Source organism: Entelurus aequoreus, linkage group LG20 (genome assembly GCF_033978785.1).
Source record: "Entelurus aequoreus isolate RoL-2023_Sb linkage group LG20, RoL_Eaeq_v1.1, whole genome shotgun sequence".
NCBI classification, from domain to species: Eukaryota; Metazoa; Chordata; class Actinopteri; order Syngnathiformes; family Syngnathidae; genus Entelurus; species Entelurus aequoreus.
In genome coordinates, this window is record NC_084750.1 from 22,839,104 (window position 1) to 22,866,489 (window position 27,386).

The window sequence follows — 27,386 nt, forward strand, 5'->3', positions numbered from 1 at the left end:
ACGTCGACAACTGCTTGTGTTGACTGCACTTGTACTTTATTTTTTGCCACAGTAAGTTCCTGCACGAGGGCTCTCAGAGAGTGGGCGTGTCCCCCAGCGGGGAGACGGGGCTGGAATTCTCCGCCTTCATTCGACCCGACGGCGCAGTCGTGCTCATCGTACTCAACAGGTTGTGTTCCGATGCACCACCGTGCCGTCTAACGTCAGTAACCAAGCGCCCGTGTTGTTCAGGTCGTCTGCGGACGTCCCGTTTGAAGTGTGGGACCAGACTGTGGGCTACGTTCCCTCCACGGCGCCACCGCACTCCTTACTCACACTAGCCTGGCACACGCAGGGATTCAACCCGTAATTTTGTTTTTCACCAAAAGGTAAGCCCAAACCCATCATTTCCTCACACCCCGCAGCAAAATACATTTCAAAATTAACGTAATTTAGTGATTATTTTTTTGTTACTTTTTTTCAGTGTCATCCATTATAATATTTATTGGAATATTGTAAGAAGAGTGTGTAGTTGTGTGAGGTGAAACGTGTACAATTATGAGACTACTTTAGTAGCATTCCAACAAAAAAGTCAACATGAAATTGTGAAAATAAAGTCATATTTTGTCAGGGGAAACCCTAAAGTGTATAAAAGATTGAATATTTTATAGCAAACAGTTGAAATATTGTAGGAATAAAGTCACTCCAAACTCATTTTAGATCGGGGGCCACATAGAGAAAAATCTACTCCCAAGGGGCCAGACTGGTAAAATCACGGCACGATAACTTAAAAATAAAGACAACTTCAGATTGTTTTCTTTGTTTAAAATAGAACAAGCACATTCTGAAAATGCACAAATCATAATGTTGTTGTTAATAGTATTCAATCTTTATTTGTCGTTATCTATACTTTCTGAATAAATTATGTGATAATGTTCATTGGTCAACTCATTGGTGTTAATTTTTAATCTATCAAGATAAAAAAATATCAAAATCAAATTACAGGATGTTATTTATGTAGTTTGATCATTTTCCTCGACTGGTGCACTAACATCATGTGGTTAAATTTTTTTTTTTTACAAATGTAGCATAATCTACAAAGATACAAATAATTGCTAATGTGACATCTAGTGGACACATTTAGAACAGCAATTTTTTTTCATTCCAAAATTTTGGCTAATTTTTATACTTGGCAAGCTCATCCCTCGGGCCGGATAAAACCTATCAGGGCCGCACGTTTGACACCCCTGCCCTATGTCATAAATAAAGGCGAAACATGAAAATAACTTCTTGAGAAAGAAGTCATGATTTTATGAGAGTAAATTTGTATGACAAGAAAGAAGGAAGCTGTAATGTTATGAGAATACAGGTGTAATATTACTAGAAAAATTATAGATTGCTAGAATTTTCGCATGAAAAAAGGCACGAGAAATTGAAAAAAAATGTAATATGACAATAAAGCTGGAAGTGTTTTATATTGGTCAATATCGATAATTATTGATATTTTTTAATGACTTAGGGAAAATAATGAGCAGGAGAAAATATTTTAAAGGTAAACATTTTTATTTCAAATGTAACCTTCCTGATTATAATCCCCTCAGCTATCAAGATAGAAAGGAAAGGAAATGTCAAGCATGGAAAACACTCAATGTAAATAAAATAGTAAAATCCCATTGAACAGTTAACAATAACCTCTCAAACAGAAGGTGCAAAAATAAGAAATGCTTAATAAAATGTAACAAAATAGTGTAAAAATGTAATCAGAGAAACATGAGACAAACTGTTTTCTGTTAGAGCTGTGCTCTAAAGGGTGAGCGCGGATAAGGTGGCGTGGTATTAGCAGTCTTGGTGGGGACAAGCGCCTTGCATCATTTATTGTCTGACTACGGTCCGTTTAAAAAAAATCCCCAAAAACTGCCATACTGTTGAGGTGACTTTTCCTCTTTTATTCACAATTTCTTCATTTTTACTTTCCCTTCTCACTCCATGCAAAGAATCAACCACTTTTTCTAATTTAATAAGTTCAAATTTCAATATAGTATCGTGTTTTATAGCTTCATTATGAGTACTACTATTCTCTCGATGTGATGTTCTTGTTAACTTAATATTTCAATTTAATTTTTAAATAGATTTTTATCATGTTTTATCCAATTTTTTAAATGGCTTTAATTTGAGTTATTCTCCAGTGTGGATGCCTCGGCGGTGGCATTTTTCCTCAAATCTTCAGTGCCATGCCATACTTAATTTTTGCTCTGTTATTGTCAATAGAATAGGATAGAAAGTACTTTATTGATCCCTGGGGGAAATTCAGCACCATAGTTCGCTCACAATAGACAATAATAATAATAAAGATAATATATTATATATATAATATAATAGGTGTGTGCATGCGTGCGTTTTCTTTTCTTTTTTACAGCACTTTGTATTTGCCACTTGCCTGTGTATAAAAAGTGCTTTATAAATAAAATTTGAAGCAAACTTGATACTGTTACCTGATTGGCTGTTAGCGCGTCACTTCCTGCGTTGCTGGGTTACCAGAGAGCGAGTGCCTTCGTTCATGCAACCCACCTTATAATTGAACATGTTATGGAAATTTTAAGTCATTCTGATGGGGGAAAAAAAAAACAAAAAAAAAACCCGAGAATGAAACCATTTTTTTGGTCACTTTATTAATACATCATAGACATATGTATTTTCATTTATATAATATACAACTTGTTAACCACATTTCACATTTGCGCCTCCAATAATGTTTTTTTCTTTGCAAACCTTTTTTTTTTGGACTACAATTATTTACAATTACAAAAAAAAAACGGTGATAAAAATATGAACGTCATAAACAGATGGATTAAATGACATAATTAGAATATATACACCAGGGGGAGGCTTTGAAGACTTGAATTTGAGCAATGTGATGGTTTCCCTTTAGGAAAAGTTAGAATAGCAACAATTATGACGTGTGTGTGTGTGTGTAACTCCATACTCATTAACGGCGATAAGGTCTAAAGGGACGATCCTTGTTCATTGATTGATCGAAAAGAACAGCAGCTGACCTCAAAAGTGAGGGTTTAAGAAGCGCGTGTATGGAAAGGAGACCTTAAAACAGAAAATAAGACCAATGGGATCAAACATGATGACAAGGTAGGCGAGAAGCGTCTCAGAAGGACCATCTCTCCTGTGTGCGGGGGTCCATGGAGAGGGAGGGGGGCTGTGACGGGGGCTGGCTGCTGCTGTCTTCTCCGTTTAAACTCTTCCTACACACTGGACACGTGTCGTGCTAACCACGACGACAACATGGCGTCAGCCCACGGGGGGGTGCGGTCACAGAGCGAACGTGTGTAGTGGGTGGGGACTCACCATCTCCAGCCACGGTACTATACAGTCTGAGTGGAAGAAGTGGTTGCAGGGCAGCTGTCGCACGGCTTCGCCCGCCTCAAAGTCCTCTTTGCACACTGGACATTCCATACAACAGTCTGCGGGGGACAGCACACGTCAGTCATTGCTGCAAACACCGCGTGCAGGACTTGGCCACAACCAGCGGGGGCGCTAGTTACAGAAGATTGTATGTTATGTAGGGATTAGTGTTGTCCCCATACCGGTACCAAAATTATTTCGGTACTTTTCTGAATAATAGGGCCCACAAAAAATTGCATTATAGGCTTTATTTTAACAAAAAATCTTAGGGTACATTAAAAACATGTTTCTTATTGCAAGTTTGTCCTTAAATAAAATAGTGAACATACAAGACAACTTTGTCTTTTAGTAGTAAGTAAGCAAACAAAGGCTCCTAATTTAGCTGCTGACATATGCAGTAACATATTGTGTCATTTATCATTTTATTATTTTGTCAACATTATTAAGGACAAGTGGTAGAAAATAAATTATTAATCTACTTGTTCATTTACTGTTAATATCTGCTTACTTTCTCTTCTAACATGTTCTATCTACACTTCTGTTCAAATGTAATAATCACTTATTCTTCTGTTGTTTGATACTTTACATTAGTTTTTGGATGATACCACAAATGTGGGTATCAATCTGATACCAAGTAGTTACAGGATCATACATTGGTCACATTCAAAGTCCTCATGTGTCCAGGGACATATTTCCTGACTTTATAAACATAATATACATTTTTAAAAAAGAAAAAAAGATGTGATGCCAAAAAACATCGACTAGATACGCTACTGTACTTAGTATGATTACAGTGGATGTTAAGTGTAGATTCACCAATGGCGTTTGTTTACATTTTGACGCCGGTGAGCTACTTTTCAGAGGCGGTATAGTACCGAACATTATTCATTAGTATCACGGTACTATACTAATACCGGTATACCGTACAACCCTAGTAGGGATGGGTAGTACTGTTCACATTTGAACCCATTCGGTACCAATTCCCGGTACATGTGTTGATAAATTGTTTGATAATGTAGCCTAACATTTAAAATGAGCTGATGATAACAGCTTGTTTTAGTTGAATGTGTTTATTGCAATTTACATTTTGACAGCACCACATAAGATATGTTTTAACAGCTGATGCGGCTTTATTGATTTTTAAATGCGCCAGAAAATAAGCAGTTTTGTACAATGCCCAGTAGGGCGTAAATGTGTTCCTGTATAGTATTTCTCCAGCAATGGTCATGTGGTGACATCAGTGATGGTATTTTGAGAGGTCATCGTTGAAGTAAGACATCACTGAAGGTAGGGGTGTGACGGTACGTGTATTTGTATTGAACCGGTTCGGTTCGGAGGTGTACCGAACGAGTTTCCACACGGACATTAAGTAGCGTAACGCACGTTGTGTAAACAATGCACACCGAGGCACAACACACGGCATGCTAGGATAGACTGACCATACGTCGTCTTTTCACCGGACATGTCCTCTTTTGCGGGGCTGTCAGGGCGGAGTTTCTTAAATGCCTCAAATGTCCGGCATTTTGAGTTAGGGTTGCGTGTATTTTCAATGTACGTTCAGGGTTAAGAAGGGGTTATAAAAAAAACAAATTGTGCGCGCAGCAGCATTGGTGAGGGAGGGGCAGAGACAGAGAGAGCGAGAGAGTTATGATAAACGCGCATGCGTCGCCAGGCTCTGCTTTTTATCCATAGATTTATCAGATTTAATTTTTTATTATCTATAGCAGGGGTGTCAAGAGTGTGCCCCAGGGGCCATTTGCGGCCCACAGCTAATGTTTTAAAGGCCCACGGCACATTCTAAAAATACAATTAAAATAAACAAAAACATAACAAAAGTGAAAAAAAAGCTTAAAGGTTAAATGTAATTTAGAAAAAGTTGCAATGTTGACTAATAAAACAAAGCTGTTTTTTTTTCTTTCAAACTGTCATTGTTCAAAACATAATATTGAATCAAAATCAATGTTATTATGAATTATTGACCTATCCAAGGTTCTGATTACTTCACATCAAATATTCCACTAAGAAAAATATTTTTGGTGGAAGATTTTGCAAATTTAGTAAATAAATAACCAAAAAATTTATATTTTGTTGTTTTCTTACTTTACCGAAAATAAACCGAGGTACGTACCGAACCGACATTTTTGTGTACCGTTACACTCCTAACTGAAGACCTAGGTGGGAAACGCACGGCCCGCCACTGCTACCAAGCATACTTGCTTTGTTTGATGTTGAAAATTGCAACTTCAGAGGGAGTTTGGCTGAGTGCTGCTTGACTGATTGTTTACGTGAGTCTGTGACGGGCAACAAAAGTATTGAAAATTGGCACTGTTGGATTTAACGTGTGTCAATACCCGGTAGTACGGACGTAATTGGGTGGGTGTAAAAGCACAGAACTTGGTTGCCATCCCTAAAGCTGACAGACGCACAAAGTACGAGGCGCTGATCCCAATTTTTGTAAAAAGGAGCTTGGTGAATAAAACCAAGAAGAAATAAAACCTTACCTGCTTGTTCCTGAGAAATATTGACAAAAGGCAGGGACGAGATCCTTTCTTTCTCCGCTGGAGGAGGTCCGGTGTTGTCCAGCTGACCTAGTAACTACACACACACACACACACACACACACACACACACACACGCGTGTTAAGTGGACACACATGAGAAGAGCGGGTTCTTCAATGGTGGTTGTACTTGTGTTATGACAGCGTCTAGTCCTCCGTGTCCCCAGGCGTAGTCTCCGGGGTTAGAATGCAGCATCCCTGTCCTGGAGGGAGACGAGGGTCAGACTGGAATCGGAATGAAAAGAGAGGGTGGGGGCGGTGGTCTTACCATGACAGGGGCGGCAAACCAGGGACCCCGGAGTTGGCAAAGAGACCGGCGAGGAACTGTTGCACAATCCTGAGCGAGGTAAGATCAAAATGATGAACAGTTTTACATGCGAGGGAAATGCTGACTCAGTGGCTGACGCTAACCCTTCCACAGCAGGCGAGCGGTCGGGTCGAGTGCTGACTCTGGATCTGTATATCCTCTGGCTGTGGTGGCGGGGGGGACGCGCCGGGCCCCAGTGGTCCCCGGCGCCCAGCGAGCCCACTATGGATCCCCCGAGGCCGGCGGGTACCGAGCCTCGGATGGGTCCGCCTCCAAACCCTCCCAAGTCGCCAAAGGCGCTCAAGCGCCCCCCGGGGAGTCGAGGCTCCGAGTCGGGGTTGTCGTTGTCGGTGGAGAAGGGTTGCTCTATCAGCAGCAGGTGCCAGAGCTGCAAGACAAGAGGGGTGAGTTGGTTCCGGACCCATGCACTGCAAAAACTGAAACCTAAGTAAGATGAAATATCTCAAATAAGGGTGATATTTGCTTATTTTCTGTCTGATAAGATCATTCTTCTCACTAAGCAGATTTTATGTTAGTCTTTTTTTTGTTTTAAGTGTTTTGGTCCTAAATGATCTCAGTAAGATATTACAGCTTGTTGCTGAGATTTGATGACCTATATCATGCTTGAAACTAGAATATCAACTGTTGCAAAGCTGTGTCATCAACACTCACAAGTATAAAACCACTTTTTCAAAGTAATAACTTCTTTCAAGCATGAAAAAAAAAAATCATGATGCCGAGCGCATATCATTATGTCAAGATAATGGCACTAGCATTTACTTCATTTAAGACTATTTTTCAACATATTGAGCAAAAAGGTCTCTTTTTTTTCGTACCAAGAAAAGTGCACTTGTTATTAGTGAGAATATACTTATTTTAAGGTATTTTTGGGTTCATTGAGGTTAGCTAATTTGACTTGTTTTGGAAGGTCTTGACAAGCCGAATTTTCTTGTTCTATTGGCAGATAATTTTGCTTAGTTCAAGTAAAATACCCCTATTTTTTTCTTGTTTTTGAACACTGACTTTCACTCAGGTGAGCTTCGTACCTCCGCAAACTCGCTGGTTGTGTCGTCGAGGCCGTTGGCTCCGCCCTCCAAGAGACTGCTGGGAACACAACAGGAGATAAGTGGAGATCAGAGCATCTATGGGGTCCACAAAACTTACCTGGAATCTTCTGTCACTTCTTCTATGAAGCCCGAGTCACAGCGAGGACACACATATTCCTACGTACACAAAAGCACAGCTTCAGTTAGAACTACTATTCTTTTTTTTTAAACATATTCCTCCACACAGAAAATGGTGATGATTGGAGAGCTGACAAGTGGGTCCATGACAAGGACTTCTGTTTTGTTCCATTAGCCGTTTTACTGCCGTGTGACCGACCACCGCTTGAAAACAATTGAGGTATGTAAATAAACATGTAAAAAAATATTTCGCAGCTAATATGTCAAAATATTATTTTCCGCTCAAACTGGATGAGTGCGGCTTAAATACTGGAGAGCTCTGTAACCCGGAAAATATGCTATTTTGCTATTGCCTCTTACCCTCCCCCATTCATATCATGGCACCCTGCCCCCCAGGAGGCTCGCCCCACTATCTGAAAAGCACAGAGTTAGAGAAAATATTATAATTAAAAAACAAAAACATGTTTTAAAAAAGAAGAACAAAAACAAACATGGACGAAAAAGGAACCTTAGACAGCCAATCTAGATCATTTTTGGAGATATTGCAGAAAATGAATTTTTTTTTAATAGTAATCTTGAAAACATAATCTCAGACAAAAAATTCAAAATAAGACAATTACCAGAAGTGTTTTTTTTACATGTAAAAATACAATAATAGACATATTAAAAGAATAAAGTCCTCATATGGGAGAAACAAATATTTATTTGGAAGAAGCAGAATTTTTTTTAGGAAAAAAAAAAGTAGTATACTGTTGCGCTTGTAACGCGAAATGTGTGTGCCGTTTAGTCCATCAAAGAGAAGACTTAAAGAATTCTTACATCAAGCGACTCAAAATGGCGGTCACAACAAACCCCCACCTTTGGGTAAATCTCCTGACTGACACTTGGTTAGAGTGTCCACCCTGAGATCTGTAGGTCGTGAGTTCAAACCCCGGCCGAGTCATACCAAAGACTATAAAAATGGGACCCATTACCTCCCTGCTTGACACTCAGCATCAAGGGTTGGAATTGGGGGTTAAATCACCAAAAATGATTCCAGGGCGCGGCCACCGCTGCTGCTCACTGCTCCCCTCACCTCCCAGGGGGTGATCAAGGGTGATGGGTCAAATGCAGAGAATAATTTCGCCACACCTCGTGTGTGTGTGTGTGTGACAATCATTGGTACTTTAACTTAACTTAATAGAACAATAACAGTGAATAATGACAACAAAGTCAAATAAACAGGTGTGGTGAATTATGTCTTATATTTCTAGATAAAAATGTTTTTTTTAATAAAATGATTATTTTCTTGTTTTTAAAAAAATATATAAAATTACAAGAAATATAAGTCATAATTTTGGAAAAAAAGAACTAGTGCAAGGGAAATATTTATTTACAAAAAAAAATCTTAATCATACAGCAAACTACACCAAAATATGTAATGACAATAATAATAAAAGCAACTAATTTTTGTTAAAAACAGTCATAGTAAAAAATACTCCCAACATTGTGGTATTGGCACACAAATACGTAAAAAATACTCCCAACATTGTGGTTTTGGCACACAAATACGTAAAAAATACTCCCAACATTGTGGTTTTGGCACACAAATACGTAAAAAATACTCCCAACATTGTGGTTTTGGCACATAAATACGTAAAAAATACTCCCAACATTGTGGTTTTGGCACACAAATCTGTAAAAAATACTCCCAACATTGTGGTTTTGGCACACAAATCCGTAAAAAATACTCCCAACATTGTGGTTTTGGCACACAAATCCGTAAAAAATACTCCCAACATTGTGGTTTTGGCACACAAATCCGTAAAAAATACTCCCAAACATTGTGGTTTTGGCACACAAATACATTATATGTGGCGTTAGCGTTTAAGCAGCCTCTCTGACAAACATTCTGTGTTGTTGCCGCTAGCGATGAGGATGATGTATCATGTGACCTCTGCCTGTCATGAGTGGGCAGCGAGGGCGCTTTTGCCAGCCGTCATAGCGCATTTTTACAAAAAATGTTTGTCACATGAAATAGTTACCCTATTTTTTTTTTTTTTATAAGGCACGCTTTGGCGTTAGGAGGTACACTAATAACCTAAATACTTGCCATATTTGTTTCCCTAAGGAGTAAAAGCAGCATCACGACGTAACAAAACATTATGTAGTAAAATGAAACGTGGACTTTCTGGCTCCTGGTTTACGGGAAATGAAGCTTGTCTATTATGGTGACTGAATGTAACCTCGGAGGCAAAGCTGCTCCGCTAACCACGCCTTATTTCTTTAATTCTTGATAATAAGCTCACGTGATGTTAGGAGAATGAAGTAAGCACAAATTGACATGTCGCACAGGTGGCAACATTGAAGCAAGGCGTTGATGTGGCTTAGCTGAGAAAGGAGAAAATGCCATAAACTGACAGGAGAGTGTGTGTGTGTGTTTGTGTATTTCTACCCTTCTTGAGACATCAACAAGGAAAAGCACCTTCCATATGAGGAGGTGTGAACAAGTTAGGACATAAATCATGGTCCCGATACGGAAAACCATTGCATCTAAAAGAGTGTCTCATTTGCACCCCTGGTGGTGAAATCTATCAAAATTAGGGTGGTCCCAAAAAGGAGGGATTTTTCAAATCGGTTTTAAAAGTGCTCCCCCTCTAGTCAACATATGAAATAACAAGTGTGTGTAAGAAATTGAAATGCGCCCCCTTTGGCCAAAATGTATTTAAAAAAAATTAAATAAATATATAGACATACTGCAATAACTTGACGTAAATAATGAAGATTAAAAACCAACTACAAACAAAAAATTCAACAATTTTTTTTTTTTTTTACTAAAAGCAGTCTTTTTCTCACAATGTCGACTTTTTTCTTATAAAACTGGGAACAATTTCTCATATTCTTTCTGTAATCTTGCAATATTTTCTCATCAAATTATTACTTTATGTAAAATTATTACTTTTTAATGCAAAACGGTGACATTTGTCATATAAAATGCTGACTTTTATCACAATATTACCAATTTTTTGTTGTTCTTGTAAAAGTTACATTTTTTGAGTAAAATGACTTGTCATCATTTTGCCAAGTAAAATTTCCGATTATTTTACTATTGCCAAAATTGTAAAGTTTTCCTATAAAATTGTGACTTTTGTCGAGTAAAATTACGACTCTTTTCATAAAATTGACACAATTTTAAGCTTTTCTTGTAAAATAGCGACTGTTATTGAGTAAAATTCCAACTTTTATCATAATATTGCAGAAATGTTCAGTTTTTCTTCTAAAATTTTGACTTGCGTTCAGTAAAATTACCACTTTTATTACAATACTTAATTCTGAGTTTTTCTTGTTTAACTGTGACCTTTTTCTTGTGAAATTCCAACTCATTTTTCACAACAAGCTTTTGTATATTTACATAGTATGTATACATTATTAATGTTGTAAATACAAATCTTTATACATCATTAAGGGTGGTCCTAAAGAGGTAAGCATTTTTTGGAGGTCTCAAGAAGGTAACAAATACAAGATTGTGTGAGTGTGTGTGAATGACACAACAGGTTTGTTTGCAGTCAGTGACAAAGCACATTGGAATTACCCTTAGCCAGGCCAAAACATTTTCCTATTCGACTGACTTTGCGCGTGTAACCATCACAGGACAATTCTCATTCTTACAATCTTTTCATACAGGTCATACGGTGCAACCTGCTTACAGTAAATCCACACACTAGTCAAGTCCCAATACACCTAAGTCAACAAAACATACAAGGTAAATTTTTGTGGTGTGACTTATTTTATTTTGTAGTAGTAGTAGTAGTGACTTCCTTGTTCATTTACAGAATCTGTTTAACCTTCTTTTGTTCTCACTTTATGGAACTGTGCATACAAGTGACGTTGAGACCACATTTATGTATTTATTTGACAGAGACAGTACAATTAAACGTTGCTACCCACAGGAAACCGATGTCAAAGTACATGAGACTTATAAAGCCACCGGCTAATTTGCAACCCTCGTCCCTTGTTAGGCTTTTAAAGAAAAGTGAAAAACACAAAGGATTAAGACAAGTACAAAATAAAAATCCATTAAAAATAATTGGCCCCATTTGTCCATACTACACCCAGTTCTAGTGCTCACACTTCTGATTTTCCTTCAGCCACCTTTTCAGATTTGTGGAAAAAAGTTTAACTCCAGTGGCAAAGAGTTCCACAGATGTGAGGCCTTCACTGAGAACGCAGACGGCATTTTTTTCCCTCTGCGCACCTTCACGACTGTATCTTTGTATTTCTTTACACATCACATCAGGGACTAATCCATTAAGACACTTAAAAATAGCTATTAAAAATGTTTAAAATTATCAAAACTCATGTTATTGGGTAATATGGCAGTGATGAGGCTTCATTGGTTTTTGGTCAAATATCTTTAGTGTTTGTTTACATAATGACAACAGAGGCTTCACTACACATCCCCAGACCATGGCACAATAAGACATATGGGATAAAATCATTGCATGCATGTAAACTCGTGCAGCTTCAACAGATAAACAAAGTCTATTAATAAGCCTGAAACAGTTTATATTTCTTTTTATGGTCTTAGTCATTTTTATAGTATGGCCATCACATTTTAGCTTAGGATCCACATTGGGGCCTGTGCGTGTTTACACTGTAGTCTGATAAAGATCACATTTTACTTGCAGTGTAAACAGTCAGCTGGGAAAAAAAATCAGATTCGGGCCACTTTGGCTTGCAGAGTAAACGTATACAAAGTCGTGTATTCAGTCAGTCAGTCTGTGAGTTTATCAAAGTGCAGTTATTAATCTTGTTTTTTTTTTAAATCATTTTAATTCAAAACGATAATACTAAACGTCAGAAGTTTGACCAGGGTTATCGTTAACGTTTATCACTACTGTATAACAATATTAAATACATATTTAAATTATTTTCTAATATTGGCTCTGATTTAAATCATTTGGCTTTTGCCCTTTAAGTATTGCTGTGTCCAGAAACTTATTTCCCAAGTTTATAAACAATAAAAAAACACGACAAAAGATAATTTTGTAGTAAAACATTTCGATCTAACCACTGTGGTATTGACCAAATAATATTTTACTTGGTATCGTTACTGTTGATATTCGTATCGATCAGCCCACCTTTGTTTACAGTCAGTTAGCAGTTAGCTTATCATCGTACAATGTGTCATGTCCTCGTCCTTCAATAATAATGATACTTAAGAAACATAGTTTAATTGCTGCCATGAAGGCAATGATTGCTGACTTAGAAGTGGCCCCCTGGAGGGAAGCTAGCCACTAGTTTAGGATTAGCGAGACACAGCTAGAATGTGTCATCAACGGGCATTATCACGATGGTAATAAAAGCTATATCAGTGACCAAATTGATATCATTTACATCGTGCTAACCCTAGTTATCATCCTTTCTCTTTCGGTTTTGTGTCTTTAACCTAGTCTTTTTCGTAACACACGTTTGGGAATAATGAACCGGAAGTTACGTGATGTTTCACCATATAGACCAACACGTTATATATTATTTGAAGTTTGAGTAGTTTCTTTTCTTTTTACTGTTAAAATATAAATGCAAGTAACTCCTTCTAGTGGTTAGAGTGTCCGCCCTGAGATCGGTAGGTTGGAGTTCAAATCCCAGCCGAGTCATACCAAAGACTATAAAAATGGGACCCATAACATCCCTGCTTGGCACTCAGCAACAAAGGGTTGGAGTGGGGGGTTAAATCACCAAAATGATTCCCGGGCGCGGCGCCGCTGCTGCCCACTGCTCCCCAAGGGGATGGGACAAATGCAGAGGACAAATTTCACCACATCTAGTGTGTGTGTGACAATCATTGGTACTTTAATCTTTAATCTTGTTGTATGCAGCTGGGATAGGCTCCAGCCACCGCTGCAACCCTGAGAGGGACAAGCGGTAGAAAAATGGATGGATGGATATTACCCGTGGTTCACTTATTTCTTTACACAAGGTTGCACTGTGGCAACAGTTTGACCCTGGAAGTTGGAACTGATTTGAAATGATAAATCAAAACCCAAACAAACCCATCCTGGATCAGTTTACGTTGGGCTATTGTTCCACTCTATTAATAATATCAATAAAATATAAAAGTTTGATATGTGAAAACTAGGATTTTTAAAATGGCAATGTTAAAATTAACATTTCCATGAGTGAATATTTTTAGTGTTTTCATTCCAAATGTGCTATTTATAAAAATAAGTAAAATAATGATTTAGTCATTTAAAATGACTTGGTATTAATTCAATGAACAGCATTTAAAAAAAATCTGTGTTACATTCACTTTGCCCTTTTAACCCGAGTTCTGCCAACCAGGTGGAGAGTCCCCGCAATTCCACTCAGGTATTCAAATGATGTCATGGTGCAAAGGCAAGAAAGGAGCGAGGTGCAACTAGGAGAGCAACAACAACTGCAAGGGTAACCTTTACTACCTTCAAGGGAGAAAGTGTGAGTAGGATGTTAGATTTGAACAACTTCTTGAAAAGCTTTTCTACAAAATAACAAGAGGAAATGGCATTTTGTTTGCATTTAACACAGTAAAATACACAAATCAACACACAACATATACTGTATGAGGTGGAGTTTGTGGTTTGTAATAGGGAATAACTACATATAATTGAATAATCAATCAATCAATGTTTACTTACATAGCCCTAAATCACGAGTGTCTCAAAGGGCTGCACAAGCCACAACGACAATTAATAACTAGGCAAGTGCCGATCGATCGGCCACAGAACAGTATCGGACGATAATTGTGAAAAAAGTATGTGATCGGGCCCTGCCGATTAATGCCTTTTGAAAGCCGATTAACTCTGACTGATACATTATTTTTGGTCACTCGACTGCTTAGGTAATATCCTCACCTCCATTGTGGCATTTCTTAGTATCATTATCACTGGAGGATAAGGCTAACTAAACATGTTTCACACAGTGAGAGCGAGCCAGGAACATACATGCTCATTGCTAAGCTAGCTTGTCACGACAAAAAATAAGTGCTTCAAGAAGTCTATAATTTTTATTTTCATGTTTACAAATTCAGGGAATAATTGTCTGGACACAAGAGGACTTTGAGGGCAAACAAATTAATAATTTAAAAGAACAGTAGATAGTAGTTTTTACTTTTATTTAGTTATTGACTTCATTGTGATCAAACAACATTATGTAATAAAGACCAATAAGAAGGTAGTTTAAATATTGTGCTGATATTAGACTGGTAATAGCACGCACCATAAATATATTTTTAAAAATCGCAGATATTACATGTCCGACTCATTAAATATGCGTGGAGGTCAAGCCAGCGTCTGTTCTCAACGGGTACCAGGCACCATTTAGCCTTTCTCGACGAAAAATGCCCTATGCTTGCCTTGTTTTTGGCTGTGCGAACCGTTCAAATCCCGAAAAGGGTTAAACGTTTATTCAGAGTTTCTCCAGAGGTAATCAAGGAGAGCGAAAGAGTGCAAGATTTTAGGAAACGACGATGACAAAAATGGCAAGCACTCCAGTCCAAGGGAGCACAGTCGAAGAATGCATGAGTTTGCAGTGACCACTTCGTGAAAGCTTTGATTGACATACTTACAACGTTTAGTGTTTCCCATTTAAGTATTATCTTGATATTGTTTGTATTTCTAATAGTGTTGTCCCGATACCTGTACCAAAATTATTTCGATCCTTTTCTAAATAAAGGGGACCACAAAAGATTGCATTATTGGCTTTATTTTAACTAAAAATGTTAGGTTACATTAAACCTATGTTTCTTATTGCGAGTTTGTCCTTAAATAAAATAGTGAACATACAAGACACTTGTCTTTTAGTAGTAAGTAAACAAACAAAGGCTCCTAATTTAGTCTGCTGACATATGCAGTAACATATTGTGTCATTTATCTACCTATTATTTTGTCAACATTATTAAGGACAAGTGGTAGAAAATGAATTATTAATCTACATGTTCATTTACTGTTAATATCTGCTTACTTTCTCTTTTAACATGTTCTATCTAAACTTCTGTTAAAATGTAATAATCACTTATTCTTCTGTTGTTTGGATACTTTACATTAGTTTTGGATGATGATACCACAAATTTGGGTATCAATCCGATACCAAGTAGTTACAGGATCATACATTGGTCATATTCAAAGTCCTCATGTGTCCAGGGACATATTTCCTGAGTTTATAAACATAATATACATTTAAAAAAACGAAAGAAGATGTTGTGATGCCAAAAAATATGTGTAATTATAATAGCATCGACTAGATACGTTCTTGTAGTTGGTATCATTACAGTGGATGTTAGGTGTAGATCCACCAATGGCGTTTGTTTACATTTTGATGCCGGTGAGCTACGGTGTGTAGTGAAGCATGTTTAGCTATTCCTCGTCCTGCAGGGATGATACTTATAAGAAACTTACTTTATTTGTCACCATGGAGGCGAGGATTAGTGATTTAGAAGTAGCTAAAACACTGCCGACTGCCAATGTATGTTCGCCGCTAGCTAGCTAGCCATGTCTTAAAGCACCTCTTCCTGAGGGTGTTTCAGTGTTATAACTTCACCTTTATCCTTAGTTTTTAAGCTAAGTTTTCTGTCTACACACTGTGTCTGTAAGTACTCCGTGATTGTGCGCTGCCGAACATGCTTGTCTAATCGTAAACCAGCAATTAAACAACGTGACGACAACTCAAATAAAAATAAATTTGCAGACAGGCACTATTTAATTCCCAGTTGACGATGTAATGGACTGTCACATACGTACGGTTCTGGTCAGCGCCAAGTAAGTGACTTGACTTAATCGTGCGGCTACAATCTTCCTCACTTCGGCATACATTTTTGGCAGCATTTCTCGTGTGAAATATGTCCGGCTTGGCAACTGTAGAACAGCTTTTATTTGGGCATACATGGTAAACAACTCAAATTAATGTGTTGTCCAGACGCATACATTTGTCCAAATGTGGCCAAGTAGACGCATTGTGGGTTTCCTGGACGTCGCTAAAAGAAAAATCTAAAGAAGAGAATCCCTCTGGAATCTTCCACCAGTTTCTTAAGTATATAAATTGCTCGCTTGAATATTCCCTCTTCTCTTCTATGACATCATTTGGGATGTCTATTGTGATTTCCCTTCCTGGTTCTATGACCCGCCCTATCTTGCCTCTGATTGGCCTGTCCCTAATGTTTTGCCTTAATCTCAACCAATCGTGACTCATCATAGTAAACAACCAACCAATCATGGATGTTCTTATAGGTGCAAGCACGTCTTGGAAAGAGGAAGGGGAGGGGTTTAGTAGCCTATAGTGTTTTTGAGGCAGTTGGAAGTGGGGGAGAACAAGGAACACAACAAATAAGCGGCGTTTGGTCATTTGAACGTAAAATAAATTGATATTACGATATTTTCTTAATTCCTATCTTGTTTAAAAATATATCGATATATCTTACAAACTCCATATATCGCCCAGCCCTACTTGACACATCTTTTTTTGATCAAGTATAGGGATCTATTCAATTGCATAGGGCTTGTATCTGCTTTTTGGAGGGAGATCTCGGCCCCTTGTGTACTCAGAGAGTTTGCATGCTGCTTGCTTGGTTGACCACCGCTGTTTTCACTTCCGGGATGAAGTGACAAGACTGAATACAATCAATTGGTAGCGGCTGAGTTCACCTATGGAAGATTGGTATCACAGTCGGCAGCATAAAACCCTGATCGGAATCAATCGAATCAATTCTTACTGTAACGACCAGCTAGTGTCAACGTTTAATGTTCGTGTGGTTTGTATTTGATGTTAGTTTTTCCCATGTTTACAAACACAGCGTCGGTGCCTGAAAGGTGATTGGCAGAGAATGAGGAAGTGTTGTGTGTCCGGCGAGGAAGCGCAGACGCACAGAGACAAAAGTGTGGACACAGGAGATAAAACCTGTTGGAATTGTGCCATTTATTATTATAATGTTGGTGATAAAAGAGAAGAATAGCGTCGGACCTTGTGTGATTTCTTCTGGGGGCTACAATATATTATTTTACTTTAATTTGTTTTCAAGTAAAACCAAAAACAAGATTCACAAGGTGTGGCGGTAATAAAAATGCTGTGGTGGTCCGCCACATTCAATCACATTAAGGGGAAACTCTGTATGTATGTGTGTGTATTAGGGTTGTACGGTATACTGGTATTAGTATAGTACCGCAGTATTAATGAATCATTCGGTACTATACCGCCTCTAAAAAGTACCAGTCTACCCAACAGAAGAATACGCAATTATTAAATTTTAACAGAAGTGTAGACAGAACATGTTAAAAGAGAAAGTAAGCAGATATTAACAGTAAATAATAATAATAATAATAGTACCTGGGATTTATATAGCGCTTTTCTAAGTACCCAAAGTCGCTTTACATGTAGAACCCATCATTCATTCACACCTGGTGGTGGTAAGCTACTTTCATAGCCACAGCTGCCCTGGGGTAGACTGACGGAAGCGTGGCTGCAATTTGCACCAACGGCCCCTCCGACCACCACCCATCATTCAATTCACCGGTGTGAGTGACACCGGGGGCAAAGGGTGAAGTGTCCCGCCCAGGGACACAACGGCAGCGATTTTTGGATGGTAAGAGGCGGTGCGCGAACCTGCAACCCTCAGGTTTCTGGCACGGTTGCTCTACCCACTACGCCATGCCGCCCCACTAAATGAACAAGTAGATTAATAATCAATTTTCTACCACTTGTCCTTAATAATGTTGACACAATAATAGAATGGAAAATGACACAATATGTTACTGCATATGTCAGCAGACTAATTAGGAGCCTTTGTTTGTTTACTAATAAAAGACAAGTTGTCTTGTATGTTCACTATTTTATTTAAGTACAAACTTTCAATAAGAAACATATGTTTAATGTACCCTAAGATTTTTTGTTAAAATAATGTGGTCCCCTTTATTTTAGAAAAGTACCTAAAATGATCGAAATAATTTCGGTACCGGTACCAAAATATTGGTATCGGGACAACACTACTACTATATATCTCTTCTCTAGTCAGTAACCGATGGAAAGTACAACTGCTTCATGTTGTACATGCTAAAGTACGAATAAAAAATTCCAAATGTTACCTTTTTACACAAGGCATGTTTCCCAAAAAAATAGTGTCCAATCAGCATCTAATGCCAAACATGTTACTCCCATGTTTGCGTTACAAATTGAAACTAAAACTTACATGTTTATGACTGTAAAATCCCCTACTTGTACAAACACGGCAGTTTCAATATAAAATACAATGAAGGGGGGGGGGGGGGGAATGAAAGTAAAAGCAAAAATGAAGCGCAATATTAAGGCTCTTAGTTAAAATAGTCAAACATGACTTAATGAAATGAATGTTTGTACAATATACGACCGATACATGTTCAGGTTAAACGAGGGAGTTAACAACAGCTAGCATAGCGTGCTAGCCGCCAGGGTTCGGCTATGCTAAGGAAAGCGGAACACACGGTGTACGGAGCCAGACGCCTCCCTGTCAGCCGAGCGTATACCACCACATAAAGACGCGAGAAAGAAGCATGTGGCTTACCGGGAGTTTGGGGTTTACCTCTCCCTTACAACAGTGACAGAAAAAGCGATGCGGGGGAACCGCCGCAGCCTCCGCCATCTTTCCCTCGCCAAGCACTAACTGACGTCGGTCCTCCACGGAGGGACTACATTGACCCCGCTTCCTTCCCAACATGCACCGCGGCTAGAAACCGCCAATCAGACAGACGCGGAAGTAGGTGTGTTGACAAAGTGACATCCGCATGCGTTTCGGAGCACATTAGCTTCAAAACTGTAGCCGAATTGAAGGTTAGTGATGATAAAAACACTAATTGTAACACCGGAGGGCTATATTATACTTATTAGGCCAAGTGGCAACAGATAAATGTGAGGTATGTAGGCTAGTTGAAAATGTGCTGATGGAGTGTAGGAAGTGCAGAGGAAGACACTAAGGCAGTGTTTATCAACCTTTTCACATTTTCTGCGTTGCAAAAATCCGGAGGCACACCACCAACTGAAAACATAAAAAAACTAAACTCAGTTGACAGTAAAAAAAAGTCGTTGTCGCAATTGTTGGAAATTACTTTAAACCACAGATGAGGTGGCGACTTGTCCAGGGTATACCCCGCCTTCCGCATGCGTACTAGGTTTTGATTGATTGATTGAAACTTTTAATAGTTTCATATTCCGTACAATTGACCACTAAATGGTAACACCTGAATAAGTTTTTCAACTTGTTTAAGTCGGGGTCCATTGATTCATGATACAGATATATACTATCATCATAATACAGTCATCACACAAGATAATCATCAGAGTATATACATTGAATTATTTACAATTCGGGATGTGGGGGAGGGGAGGTGGTTAGGTTTAGTTGATATCAACACTTCAGTCATCAACAATTGTATCATCAGGGAAATGGACATTGGAACAGTGTAGGACTGTCTTGGTAGGATATGTACAGCAAGTAGTGGACATATATAGAGAGAGAGAGATCAGAAAGCATAACAATAAGTATCTACATTTGATTATTTACAATCCGGGGAGGTAGGATGTGGAAGGGAGGGTGTTAGTTTAGGGTTGAAGTTGCCTGGAGGTGTTCTTTTAGTGCGGTTTTGAAGGAGGATAGAGATGCCCTTTCTTTTACACCTGTTGGGAGTGCATTCCATATTGATGTGGCATAGAAAGAGAATGAGTTAAGACCTTTGTTAGATCAGAATCTGGGTTTAACGTGGTTTGTGGAGCTCCCCCTGGTGTTGTGGTTATGGCGGTCATTTACGTTAAGGAAGTAGTTTGACATGTACTTCGGTATCAGGGACGTGTAGCGGATTTTATAGACTAGGCTCAGTGCAAGTTGTTTTACTCTGAAACAGTTATCCAATATATGCATCATAGTGTTTGTAGCCAAAGCTAATTTACAACACTTGTCCCCAACGACAACAACAACACAGATTTAACATAATTAAAATAGGAAAATAAAAAGAATGAGGCAAAGAGGAGTCGATAATAATGATAATAGTAATAATACAGACAAAGTGCAATCTAGATAAAAGCCAATAATAATAAAAATAATGCAGCTGAGATACGCTCCAGCACCCACCGCGACCTCAAAAAAAGGGACAAGTTACGTGTGGTTTTGTGTAAATACATATTTCATATGTATGTACCAACATAGGGCCCCATTCAGCAGTCGTTCTTAAGAACACATTTTGTTGTTAGACCTACTTACAAAGTTTTTAAGGAGATTTTTGTATTGACCAATGTTTTCTTAGCTGGGATTTGTTCGTAGGTAAGAACAAAATCTACGAGTGCTCCAGAGCACTCTTAGGGTGGCCTATTTGTTCTTAAGTGTGACAAATTCCCTTCCTTCTATTGTCTAATGTTAAATTAATATCATAGATATATATATATATTAGGGTTGCAACTAACGATTAATTTGATAATCGATTAATCTGTCGATTATTACTTCGATTAATCGATTAATAATCGGATAAAAGAGACAAACTACATTTATATCCTATCCAGTATTTTATTGGGAAAAAACAGCATACTGGCACCATACTTATTTTGATTATTGTTTCTCAGCTGTTTGTAAATGTTGCAGTTTATAAATAAAGGTTTATTTTAAAAAAATGAAAATTTAAATAAAAAATGAATAAAAAACCTATGCGCATGGCATAGATCCAACGAATCGATGACTAAATTAATCGGCAACTATTTTAATAATCGATTTTAATTGATTTAATCGATTAGTTGTTGCAGCCCTAATATATATATATATATATATATATATATATATATATATATATATATATATATATATATATATATATATATATATATATATATATATATATATATATATATATATATATATATATATATATATATATATATACATACATACATACATACATACATACATACATACATACATACATACATACATAGATATATATATATATAGAACAGACAGACAGACATATAGCAAAATTAGCAATATATAGACATTTCAAAATACACAGCCGCACACACACACACACTGCAAGATGGCAAGATGCTGCAGATCGTGCCCTGGGGAGGGAGCGCATATTTCACGACCATGTAGACCTATTTGCCCGAAGGGACAAATATTTATTCGAACACTTTAGGCTACCTCAGCTGTCCCCCTTTTCTTAAACTTACGTTTTGACATTATGTATTTCCCCCGTGGGACAATACGAATTTATCTTCTGTAATCTGTTTGTGGTTTTCCGTGTGTTTGATGTTCGGCTTTTCCGCCAGAATTGTGCCCTTATATGGGGAATTAAGGGTGTTTAACTATGAAAATTACAGAATTAAGGGTGTTTACATATGCATATTGGAGCAATAAGGGTATGTTTATATGTAAATTATGATAGACACGCACGCGCTAACCGTTTGGCATTCAGCAACTTAAGAACAGCAGGTGGGAACAATTTGGCCATTTAAGAACACGTCATGAATTTCAATGGACCTCCTAGGAAATCACTTAGGAAGAAAGATAAGAGGAAAAGTTAGGAACTTATTGCTGAATGGGGTCCATAGTCTGTAACCTAAGTACTCACCCTGAGGATACACACTCCAGTACAGTAGGTGGCGGTATGCACCTATAACGTTGGTTGCGACCCGCCATAAAGTGAAGAAGAAGAAGAACACTAATTGTATATTGTATCAGGATGCGCATTGTTTTCCCATGTTATTGGTGGTTTATTCCTTTTCCTTTGCTGTTTTACTTCCTAGATGACGAGTCAGGAGGTGCGCTTGTGTGGTCTTCTGCTGCGAGAGCATTTTGGAGAGGTGGTGGAGAAAGTAGGAACACATCTGCTCAGAGGCGGAACACAGCATCTAAGAACCATCCTTCATGAGACTGGCATCTCTCTAGACCTGGTATCACTACTACTTTCATATTTGTTTTTCTAACGTGCTACTTTCTCCGTGGCTGCTGTAGTTGTGATCCTGTTGACCTAAATTAGGGTGTGATTGCATTATTAAAATAATAATAAGCGAAAAAGGCATAATATTCTGGGTACGTAACAAAAAATGTCAAATGCAAAATATAGACATCATTGCAAAACCCAGAGAAAAAGCTTTCTAATGGTATTTGAACCATTGTGATAGGACAAAAATTAACTACGCTCTGGATTTTTGAAGTTCAAAAATGTATTGCTTTTTTGTCCTGGATTATCCGTTTAGACCAGGGGTCTACAACCCAAAATGTTGAAATAGCCATATTGGACCAAAAAAATAAAAATAAAAATAAAAATCTGTCTGGAGCCACAAAAAATTAAAAGCCTTATATAAGTGTTATAGTGAAGGCAACACATGATGTACCGGTAAGTGTCTATATTAGCTATATTAGCCTACTATTAAAGGCTGACGCTAATTTTCGTTGACAGAAATGTTGTATTTTAATTTTTATTCTACAAATTTTTGCAACATTGGAAATCATTAGTACAACGGAGGCTTCTCACAGGATGAGATAACTTCTGGAAATAACTGTCTCAGAATGGCCAAAGGTATAGATGTGTGTGTCCAAGTTAAAGGAAACGGCTAGCTGTCTTCTTCTAATTGATTTATTACAATCTTTGCAAGCTGGGTAACGTTTGCTGTGGTCTGGAACAACATGGCACACAAACAATTATGAGAAATGCAGCCAATATTACATACAGATAATGTGTCATGAGACATGCAAATATAAATTAAATACACAGAGGAAATAAGTAAAGGAAATTAAATGAGCTCAAATATACCTACAAACGAGGCATAATGATACAAAAAAGTACATACAGTTAGCCTAAATAGCATGTTAGCATCGATTAACTTGCAGTCATGGATTGACCAAAAATGCCTGATAAGCACTCCAGCAAATCAATAACATCAAGAAAGCTCACCAAATATTTTACGCACAGCATAAAACTTTTGGTGGACAAAATGAGACAAAGAAGGAGCGGCAAAAAACACGTTTGTCTGTGGCAGCATCGGAGAAAGTTGTACATGTAAACGAACTACGATGAATTCGGGGATCGCTGAAATTAGTAGGACTAAACAGTGCTTACCAAATACTCTCATCATTGAAGCGTGTTTAATATAAACAGTTGGATTTGTAACGAACAGAAACTATAGTAAAACAAAAAATATATATTTTTTCATATTTTTCCATTTTCACACATCTTTGAAAAAGCTCCAGAGAGCCACTAGGGTGTGAAAAAGCTCCAGAGAGCCAGTAGGGTGTGAAAAAGCTCCAGGGAGCCACTAGGGCGGCGCTACAGAGCGGCATGTGGCTCGAGAGCCGCGGGTTGCTGACCCTACCGTTTCCTTTAACGTGGACACACACATCTACACCTTTGGTAATTCTAAGCCAGTAATTTCCAGGAATATTGCATTTCAGCATTTTGTCAATAAATATTTTGCGTCAGATTTACGCCCCTAATAATTATCATACTAACAATACATTGCCCACACATGTTTCTTTCAGCACGGCGTGGTGTCTGTCAGGTGGCTGTTGCAAACAAAACAAATACCTGTGCAAGCAGGAATTCTCAAACATGAACAAATCCAAATACTGCACCCGCCTCACAAATAAGAGCTTGTTGTCTAATATAGTTAATATAGACACTTACATCATGTGTTGCTTTCATTATACGACTTACAGTATATAAGGCTTTTATTTTTTTGCGGCGGTACTGCATCAAAAACCGACATCAGTGTGTAAAGGATATCACCACATGGGTTTAGGAACACTTCAGAAAACCACTGTCAGTAACTAGAGTTTGTCGCTACATATGTAAGTGCAAGTTAAAACTCTACTATGCAAAACCAAAGCCATTTATCAACAACACCCAGAAACGCTGCTGGCTTTACTGGGTCCGAGCTCATCCATGATGGACTGATGCAAAGTGGAAAAGTGTTTTGTGGTCTGACGAGTCCACATTTCAAATACTTTTTGGAAACTGTGGACGTCGTGTCCTCCGGAACAAAGAAAAAAATAACTATGTGGACTATTATAGGCACAAAGTTCAAAAGCCAGCATCTGTGATGGTATGGGGGTGTATTAGTGCCCAAGGAATGGGTAACTTACACATCTGTGAAGGCACCATTAATGCTGAAAGGTACATACAGGTTTTGGAGCAACAAATGTTGCCATCCAAACAACATTATCATGCTTATTTCAGCAAGACAATGCCAAGCCAAATGTTACAACAGCGTGGTTTTATAGTAAAAGAGTGCGGGTACTAGACTGGCCTGCCTGTAGTCCAGACCAGTCTCCCATTGAAAATGTGTGGCGCATTATGAAGTGTAAAATACCACAACGGAGACCCCGGACTGTTGATCAACTTAAGCTGCACATCAAGCAAGAATGGGAAAGAATTCCACCTGAAAAGCTTCAAAAATTAAGCAAAAAATAATTTAGTTTCTCAGTTCGACATTAAATATCTTGTTTTTGCAGTCTATTCAATTGAATATAAGTTGAAAAGGATTTGCAAATCATTGTATTCTGTTTTTATTTAGGATTTACACAACGTGCCAACTTCACTGGTTTTGGGTTTTGTATCATTTGGATGCAAAAATATACATTCCATATATTGTCCGGATAGGTTTTATGAAACATTTTCCCTTATTAGTCACACAGTTTACTTTTTTGCAACAATCTAAAAAGATAACGCATCTTTTTCCTTACTTCCTAGGTGAAAAAGTCCCTCTGTGTGCTCATGCACCACGGTACTTGCCTGTTCAGCCCAGGCCGCAAAGGACCCGGGAGCCCCGCCGAGTACCGCACCAGCTGCGATGTCATCCTGAAAATCCTGCGTTACCCACGCTACATCTACACAGCCAAGACCCTGTACGGCGACACCGGAGAGCTCGTTGTCGAGGAGCTGCTGCAGCGAGGTCACATGACCATGAGCAGCATTGTGAAAATAGTGGCGGATCGCCTCACACAGACAATGGAGGGTCAGTATCACAGAATGGAAAGAGTAGTCCAAATGTTCCACGTTACAATCAGTATCTGTTGTCGTTGCCATAGATGGCCACAGCATGGACTACAATGAAGTAACGTCTGCCTTCTCCAAACTGGTGGAGACACATTTTCTTCAACGCTGCCCTCCGGTGGCAACCACAAAAAGCACGGGGAGCGCAGAATCCGCCTCTGCAGCCGATACTCCCGTCGCCATAGACGCCCCTGCCCCAGAGAGCTTCCCCGACTGCTACAGGATGCCGCAAGTGACGCTCGTCGGACGAGGAAAGAGGCAGCTGGAGGACGCCGAGGAGCAAAGCAATGCAAAGAAGGCCAGGATGGATACAGCGGTGAGTCTTAAAACCTAAAACCCTTACATGGCTTTTAGCACGTAATGATGTAACTACGCCCTTATGTACAAAACCCAAAACCAGTGAAGTTGGCACGTTATGTAATTCGAACTTATTCAATTGAATAGACAGCAAAGACAAGATACTTTATGTTCGAACTGAGAAACTTAATTTTTTTTCCAAATAATCATTAACCTAGAATTTAATGGCAGCAACACATTGCAAAAAAGTTGGCACAGGGGCATTTTTACCACTGTGTTACATGGCCTTTCCTTTTAACAACACTCAGTAAACGTTTGGGATCTGAGGAGACACATTTTGAAGCTTTTCAGGTGGAATTCTTTCCCATTCTTGCTTGATGTACAGCTTAAGTTGTTCAACAGTTTGGGGTCTCCGTTGTAGTATTTTAGGCTTCATAATGCGCCACACATTTTCAAAGGGAGACAGGTCTGGACTACAGGCAGGCCAGTCTAGTACCCGCATTCTTCTACTATGAAGCCACGCTGTTGTAACACGTGGCTTGGTATTGTCTTGCTGAAATAAGCAGGGGCGTCCATGATAACGTTTGGATGGCAACATATGTTGCTCCAAAACCTGTATGGTATGTACCTTTCAGCATTAATGGTGCCTTCACAGATGTGTAAGTTACCCATGCCTTGGGCACTAATACACTCCCATACCATCGCAGATGCTGGCTTTTGAACTTTGCGCCTATAACAATCCGGATGGTTCTTTTCCTCTTTGTTCCAGAGGACACGATGTCCGCAGTTTCCAAAAACTATTTGAAATGTGCACTCGTCAGACCACAGAACACTTTTCCACTTTGCATGAGTCCATCTTAGGTGAGCTCGGGCCCAGCGAAACCGGCAACGTTACTGGGTGTTGTTGATAAATGGCTCTCGCTTTGCATATTAGAGTTTTAACTTGCACTTACAGATGTAGCGACCAACTGTAGTTACTAATAGTGGTTTTCTGAAGTGTTCCTGAGCCCATGTGGAGATATCCTTTACACACTGATGGCGCTTTTTGATGCAGTACCGCCTGAGGGATCCAAGGTTTGTAATATCATCGCTTACGTGCAGTGATTTCTCCAGATTCTCTGATCCTTTTGATGATATTACAGACCGTAGATGTTGAAATCCCTGAATTCCTTGCAATAGCTCGTTGAGAAATGTTGCTCTTAAACTGTTGGACAATTTGCTCACGCATTTGTTCACAAATGGAAGCTGCTTTTATACCCAATCATGGCACCCACCAGTTCCCAATTAGCCTGTTCACCTGTGGGATGTTCTAAATAAGTGTTTGATGAGCATTCCTCAACTTTCTCAGTCTTTTTTGCCACTTGTGCCAGCTTTTTTAAAACATGTTGCAAGCATCAAATTCCAAATGAGCTAATATTTGCAAAAAATAACAAAGCTTTCCAGTTCGAACGTTAAGTATCTTGTCTTTGCCGTCTATTCAATTGAACATAAGTTGAAAAGGATTTGCAAATCATTGTATTCTGTTTTTATTTACCATTTACACAACGTGCCAACTTCACTGGTTTTGGGATTTGTAATAACTTTGTATTTTTAGCTAATAATAGGGATTTGGATATGGTAGGGTTAGTCATCATTG

At 38.5% G+C, this 27,386-nt stretch overlaps 3 protein-coding genes across 7 annotated transcripts in view; 2 read left to right on the forward strand and 1 right to left on the reverse strand.

Moving 5' to 3' along the window:
* gba1 (glucosylceramidase beta 1) overlaps window positions 1-2,623 on the forward strand; it is a 19,956-nt gene extending 17,333 nt beyond the window's left edge. Inside the window, exons 10-12 of the mRNA XM_062029654.1 lie at window positions 53-169; window positions 232-368; window positions 464-2,623. Coding sequence (XP_061885638.1) covers window positions 53-169; window positions 232-349 — 235 coding nt within the window. The 3' untranslated portion in view covers window positions 350-368; window positions 464-2,623. The remainder of the gene's footprint in view (window positions 1-52; window positions 170-231; window positions 369-463) is intronic.
* A 5-nt stretch (window positions 2,624-2,628) lies between these two features.
* rnf115a (ring finger protein 115a) lies at window positions 2,629-19,138 on the reverse strand. Of its 2 annotated transcripts, none has more exons than XM_062029657.1 (9): window positions 18,985-19,138; window positions 7,423-7,481; window positions 7,305-7,359; window positions 6,363-6,646; window positions 6,220-6,288; window positions 6,082-6,154; window positions 5,895-5,988; window positions 3,337-3,452; window positions 2,629-3,256 (listed from the first exon to the last, which is right to left on the reverse strand). In XM_062029657.1, exons 1-9 carry the CDS (start codon window positions 19,135-19,137, stop codon window positions 3,137-3,139), a joined length of 1,023 nt encoding a protein of 340 aa, XP_061885641.1. In that variant the 5' UTR covers window position 19,138; the 3' UTR covers window positions 2,629-3,136. The 2 variants fall into 2 exon arrangements, with proteins under 2 accessions (XP_061885641.1, XP_061885640.1); XM_062029656.1 differs by having other exon boundaries at window positions 7,305-7,362; window positions 18,985-19,137.
* The window catches only part of polr3c (polymerase (RNA) III (DNA directed) polypeptide C), a 32,355-nt gene continuing 11,409 nt past the window's right edge, over window positions 6,441-27,386 (forward strand). Inside the window, exons 1-6 of one of the 4 annotated variants that reach the window (XM_062029652.1) lie at window positions 6,441-6,662; window positions 7,292-7,662; window positions 13,764-13,865; window positions 22,206-22,352; window positions 25,151-25,415; window positions 25,489-25,769. In XM_062029652.1, the coding sequence (XP_061885636.1) occupies window positions 22,206-22,352; window positions 25,151-25,415; window positions 25,489-25,769 (693 nt within the window). In that variant the 5' untranslated portion in view covers window positions 6,441-6,662; window positions 7,292-7,662; window positions 13,764-13,865. Of the gene's footprint in view, window positions 6,663-7,291; window positions 7,663-13,763; window positions 13,896-19,050; window positions 19,251-22,205; window positions 22,353-25,150; window positions 25,416-25,488; window positions 25,770-27,386 lie in introns of those variants that run through there. The other 3 variants (XM_062029651.1, XM_062029653.1, XM_062029650.1) reach the window with 3 other exon arrangements.

Coding starts and splice junctions, on each gene's coding strand:
- rnf115a (XM_062029656.1), bottom strand. CDS start 19,137: ATGTTGGGAAGGAAGCGGGGTCAATGTAGTCCCTCCGTGGAGGACCGA. Junction 7,482..18,984: donor AGGTAAACCCCAAACTCCCG/GTAAGCCACATG, acceptor TTGTGTACGTAG/GAATATGTGTGTCCTCGCTG. Junction 5,989..6,081: donor TAGACGCTGTCATAACACAA/GTACAACCACCA, acceptor GTGTGTGTGTAG/TTACTAGGTCAGCTGGACAA.